The 5842-nt window shown below is 34.8% G+C and overlaps 1 protein-coding gene across 1 annotated transcript; it reads right to left on the bottom strand.

Annotated features, from left to right (window-relative positions):
* Positions 1 to 400: 400 nt before the first annotated feature.
* Positions 401 to 3976, bottom strand: LOC113293719. The gene is made up of 5 exons (XM_026542261.1): positions 3546 to 3976; positions 3065 to 3440; positions 2282 to 2442; positions 2086 to 2185; positions 401 to 1288 (listed from the first exon to the last, which is right to left on the bottom strand). Exons 2-5 carry the CDS (start codon positions 3436 to 3438, stop codon positions 775 to 777), a joined length of 1149 nt encoding a protein of 382 aa, XP_026398046.1. The 5' UTR covers positions 3439 to 3440; positions 3546 to 3976; the 3' UTR covers positions 401 to 774.
* Positions 3977 to 5842: the final 1866 nt, after the last annotated feature.

Below are 5842 nucleotides of genomic sequence, written 5' to 3'. Positions count from 1 at the left end.
GTCGACTAGTGTGAGACCAGCCAAGGTTTCTATATTTCATCCCACTACTTAAGATAGGTTATTACATTTCCACTCAACTGAGGACTGTGCTTTTTCCTTGTCTTCCATAGTAGATTACCACCGCCATGTACTCAGGCCAAGTGTGGTTGCCTTTTTCCTCCATATGGCTTCTAGTGAACCACTTTTGGAACCAACTCGGGAAATCTACCTGATTGTTTATCACCATATATATGTTGATGCCTAAAATCTCCTTAAAGTGGTATCAAGTTCCACAGAGTTGCAAAGGGTTAAGAAAATAATTAGGATTTTAACTAAGCAAATGGAAATACAATAAAGAGATGCATCTAGCAATAAAGTTACCATGGCGAGATCGTCAATATGGATCCGAACAATAGCCTGAATCACATCATTACAAACACTTTCCACGTATACTAGAGTTTTAACTAAGAAAATAAGGGAAATACACTATGTAGTAAATAGTCTGAGATAAAAGAAATCATCGGTGCGCCTGGCATATACCCTCTCATATCGATCAAGAGGAAAAGAAACCTTGACAGGGAAAGCATCTTCACCCTCTCTCCGATCATGAGACAAAATCCAAGTGGAGCTCGAACGATAAGACTACCAAGACAAGATTATTTCGATCCAAAAGCAATGAATCTTCCATACATACCCCATCTGAACACCAGACCCATTACTCCACTAGAAACCCAAAAGTGAACCACTCAGTACATACTCAATCTTTGTTGCTTCTATTTCTTCTTCTCTATACTTCTACCATAAGTGACTTGGGGAGATTAAAAAGTGATCGAACCATTCCGGTTCAACAACACCACTATCTCCCTCAAAAAACTCTTCCACCGCATTATAACAGTCCATCATAAACTCGGGATTTTGAGCTTTAAACACCTTGTAGTAACCCTCTGGCGTAACTTTAAAAAACTTCTGAAAAGCTCCAGGATCGCTGGCACTGTGTAGGTGGTGATTTCTTCCAAATTTGAGAAATTCTTCAGATGAGTTGAATTCGGTGTAAGGAAGGGTCTTCATAATATAAGCTGGCAAGCCTCGTTTCCAATCAACAGTGTCTATTTGCTGAATGGCATCATATAACATATGATCACTATAACTCATTTTATAATTCACTTTATCAAGAGATTTTGATCTATAACCATCCATCCAATCAGCAAGTCTGATTAAGAAACTCAGACCCTTTTCAGCAATCCAGCAGATTAGATGCCGTTCAACAGATCTTGGATCCTTCTTGAATGCTTGCATCAATTTTGTATTCCTATTTTTTTGGAAAGAAAAAGAATTGGTATAAATAAGAGATCCCCAAAATCACTGAATACAAGTTAAGCATTTATTTTGACACCCTTCCAACTTTATAGGACCTATTATTGGAGATGAATTTAATCTAGATGGGGGTCTAAAATCCTGTGTCAAAAAAAGTAAGACTCTCACACTCTGTTGGAGATGCTCTTATAACTTCAATAGATTCGAAAAAGAATTGGTATAAATAAGAGATCCCTAAAATCACTCAATACAAGTTAAGCATTTATAACTTCAATAGATTTTATAACGTTTTGTATGAGAAAGGTAAAATTTCAAAATTACTCTACAAATATGACATGTTTCCATAAATACCACTACAGATGTGGAATCTTTAATTTTTCGTGGACCCTAACACTTGCCGCAAAGTCTAGTTCAACAGAAAAGGAATTCAAACTACTAAATTCGACACTAAAGTCTTCTTTTTCTCTCTTCCTTTCGATCACACTTAGACTGAAACTAAAATCTAAGCGAACCATTTTTAAGATTGCTTTTCCTCATTGTAGAAACTAATTTCAATCGTTCTGCATCTTTAATTTACTTTTATTTTCTTTAATTTTATTTTTTATTTTTTTCTTAAATATAACCTTAAATTATAATTTGTCAAAACAACAGAGTAAAAACAAATAATCTTAAATATAATATAGGTTGGTTTATAGCTTGGACCTTTATTTATTTAGCAAATTGTTGCCTAATTATCAGTTAAGCATCATTCAATTTGGGAGCTAAATTTAAATGTAGGATTTCATTTTTTACCTGTGCGATCCGTCAAATCTGGCGACAAAATCTAACGCCTCAGGAAAGTTATCATAAGGTCCAAGAAGACTCTTGATCACTATCCCAAAATCATAGAAATCTGAAACACAAATTTTATTAATTATAATACTTAAAAAAATTATTAATTGATTTGGATGATTATAAATCATTTAATATAATAAACTAAGATAATCACCTTGCTTCCACTTTGATTTATGCTGATTGTAAGTAAATCCCATCAACTTCACTGAAGATATTCTATGTGCATGATTAAGTATGAATACAATGTTGCGTTCTTTAACAGAACCATGGGATACACCTCTCTCCCTCAACTCTTCCAAAGCTTCTGCACCTGATCTGTAGTTATAATAAAAAAATAAATTACTTAAAATAATTGACAAAGATAAAGTATGATTTATAATGGGTGGTTGAAATTGACCTCGATATTTATTCTCATACTAGTCTTCTTCTTATGATCACATATCAGTGCTGAAATGATGTCTCTGATAGAGCTTCTATAGCCATCTGACTATGTGGCAGCCAGATGGACTAGATCATAAGATGGCTATAGAAGCTCTATCAGAGAAGACATTGGGAAAATAAAGGGAAGAAACGAGCTGAATAACAGATGAGGTTCCTGGTTGTAAGAATGTTAAGAAGATGAATGGAAAGAGAGAGACAATCAGATAAAACATTGCAATTCTAAAAGAAAATCGAGTAACCAAAGCCTTTATTTTCATACTAGTCTTCCTAGTCTTCCGGTTCTGTTTCCTTTCCGTTTTTCTTATGATCATATTAGTGCTGATGTTGGTTTTCATAATAAATCCCATCAACGATGTCTCTGATAGCATCATTTTCTTCATGTTTGATATGAATGATTATAATACATAAATTTGTTTCAAGAAAGAAATTGATCAATACTAATTACAACTAATTATATAAAGATAACAAAATTAAGAGAGAAAGGAAAAAAAATTACCTTATAATGAGTTTCATCAAGTCATCTATTTGGTAAGGATAGAAACCACCTTCCAAATTATACTCATACAGCACCCAATTCTTGAATTTCTCTGGTAAGTTATTTAGAAGATGGTGATAGCCATGAAAAAGGTGATACCATTTGTTACTATATTTTACCTTCCCAATGTAGTTGGGAATATGATTATATTCAGCACCTTCTAAAAATTCTAGAGGAATATATTTATCAACTAATTCATCAGGAACATCCCATCCAACAACTTTAGTTAATCCTAATAATCCTGGATACTCATAAAAAACACCATCTCTGAGAGATCCCTGATCTAGATGTAATGTGAGTGGTGCCATAAGCAAATTCACAACCTCCTCTTCCATACCTAAAAGAAAAAAGATAGAAAATCAAAGACATGAACTAATATCCACTGATAAATCCTTTCGAAGAGAAAACATGAAATCTTGATTAAAAAAAACTGAACGAATACCTCTGAATGAAGAAGAAGAATCGAGTCTAAATTATGAAAAGGCTAGGGTTTTTGTTCTTAATCGGGACTGAATTAAGATTTGGGTGATAATGATAATGGAGAAATTAAACAAGGGTTTTGAAATTTCTGGTGAAATTGAAGAATTAAAGGATATTGATGGGTGACTCAGAGTTCATGATGAAGAATAGGGAAGAATTAATGGTTGCTGCAGTTGAAATTAGGGTTGAGTTCGATGTTTTGCTGCTACCGGTGAAGACTTTGTGGGTATTTTGAAAGTTTGAGACAATTTGGTGAAATGGGTTTACCCTAGATGCCTTGAATATCAGGTGGTATGAAGATCCATGGTGCTGAGTGACTTCTGAACTCAATTTGTGGGTTTTTGAGAGAGAGAGAGACTTTGAGCAGCAAGAACAAGGGTTTGTACCAAGCGATGCGTGGGTTCTCTCTATATCACTTTTTTTTCTCCGTATCGCCCAGTTTTACGAACCTGGTAGGTGAAAAAAAGAACCGGTTTTACGAACCTTAGCTAAATGGGGGTTGTTTTACTAATAATAATAATAATAATTTGGGTCAAAAAAAATTTAAAATAATAATAATAATTTGGGTCCTCCTAATCAACGTATTAATCCGGTTGATTATTGATATGTAATGTTGTTAACCTAAAAATTCACTAGTGTTAATTGATCACAGGACGAGGAATTTTTTCTTTTTTTATAAAAACATAACTTAGAATCCGTAAATGTTCACGCGCCCGTAGACCGATCCAGGCTGATGTTCTGCGTTCACAAAAAAATACGAGGAGCCAGTGCATATTATTTATTAATTACACTATTCAATAGAACCGGTAGTTCTGTATGTACATATAGACTGATTGTTAGACAAAAATAATATTCAACCACCCTATCCAAACTGTGGTGGATTTCATTGGCCCGCTTATTCATAATTGGTAGCATGAGTCGCTAAATAATATCCCACCTAATGATTTCCAGTGCATCATAAACATCCATCTCCCCTAGATAAGCCTCCGGATAGAATCATCTAGTGGTATTCGAAATTTAGAAATTACACCATCGCATCCGGATACAACAAATTAACCCCTTCCCGGTCATCATGTTTATGCGGACCTTACCATGTCAACTAAAAATACAACTTTTCTTGTGGAAAGCCATCAACGAAGGTCATCCAACCTTGTCCATCTTACATCGCATCAACTTCACAAACTCAACATATGCCCTCAATGCAATGCCAGACCCGAATCAGATGAGCACTTGCTTATCTGTTGCCCAGTTTCAGTAACCACTCGCAACTCCATAACCACATTGCAAAAGCGGGGGTCTAACAACCACACTCAATATTTCGCTTAGCAATCTGTATGGACTAACTCCAATAATACTTTCAAAAGAATCAACTAGACAGTCAGATTCAATCTTAAGAAAGTATATCAAAGAGTTATATCTTAATTTATCAATTCAATCTGCAATCAAACAAATAGGAATTTGCGAGCCCGATTGAATATAAGAAATAACTTGATGGTCTGAAAAACCAATATCCAAGTGTCAATCAATTTAATCAACAACCAAAGGTTAGATTCACAATTTATTGAACTTACGCACAACCTGTGATATTTCAATTATATATAAACAAATATAATGTGGAAAAGAAATAACACAGACACCATAAGTTTTGTTAACGAGGAAACCGCAAATGCAGAAAAACCACAAGACCTAGTCCTGATTTTAACATCATACTGTATTAAGACGCTACAAACACTAGCATGGTCCAAGTTAACTTCGGACTGGAATGTAGTTGAACCATAACCAATCTCACACTCATCAAGGTACATTTGCGCCCCTTACGTATCTGAATCCCAGCAGGACTCTACGCACTTGATTCCCTTAACTGATCTCACCCACAACTAAGAGTTGCTACGTCCCAAAGTCGAAGACTTGATAAACCAATCTGTGTCACACAGAAAAATATATTGGACCGATAAATTTGTCTCCCACAGATAAACCTACGAGTTTTTTTCCGTCTTTTGATAAATCAAGGTGAACACGAACAATTGATATACCAGAATTATATTCCCGAAGAAAAGCCTAGAAATATCAATCGCCTCACAATAAGCTTAATTGTATGGTAGCGAAACAAGATATTGTGGAATCACAAACGATGAGACGAAGATGTTTGTGATTACTTTTTATAGTGCTCTATCGGAGAATAAATCTCGAGCCAATCTTAAAGAAGATAGTACTCAATCAAGATAGAATATGCAAGATCAGATCACGCAACTACAGAGA

Source organism: Papaver somniferum, chromosome 7 (assembly GCF_003573695.1).
Source record: "Papaver somniferum cultivar HN1 chromosome 7, ASM357369v1, whole genome shotgun sequence".
NCBI classification, from domain to species: domain Eukaryota; kingdom Viridiplantae; phylum Streptophyta; class Magnoliopsida; order Ranunculales; family Papaveraceae; genus Papaver; species Papaver somniferum.
The sequence above is the reverse complement of the archived record's forward strand: the minus strand, read 5'-3'. Positions and strand labels throughout refer to the sequence as shown.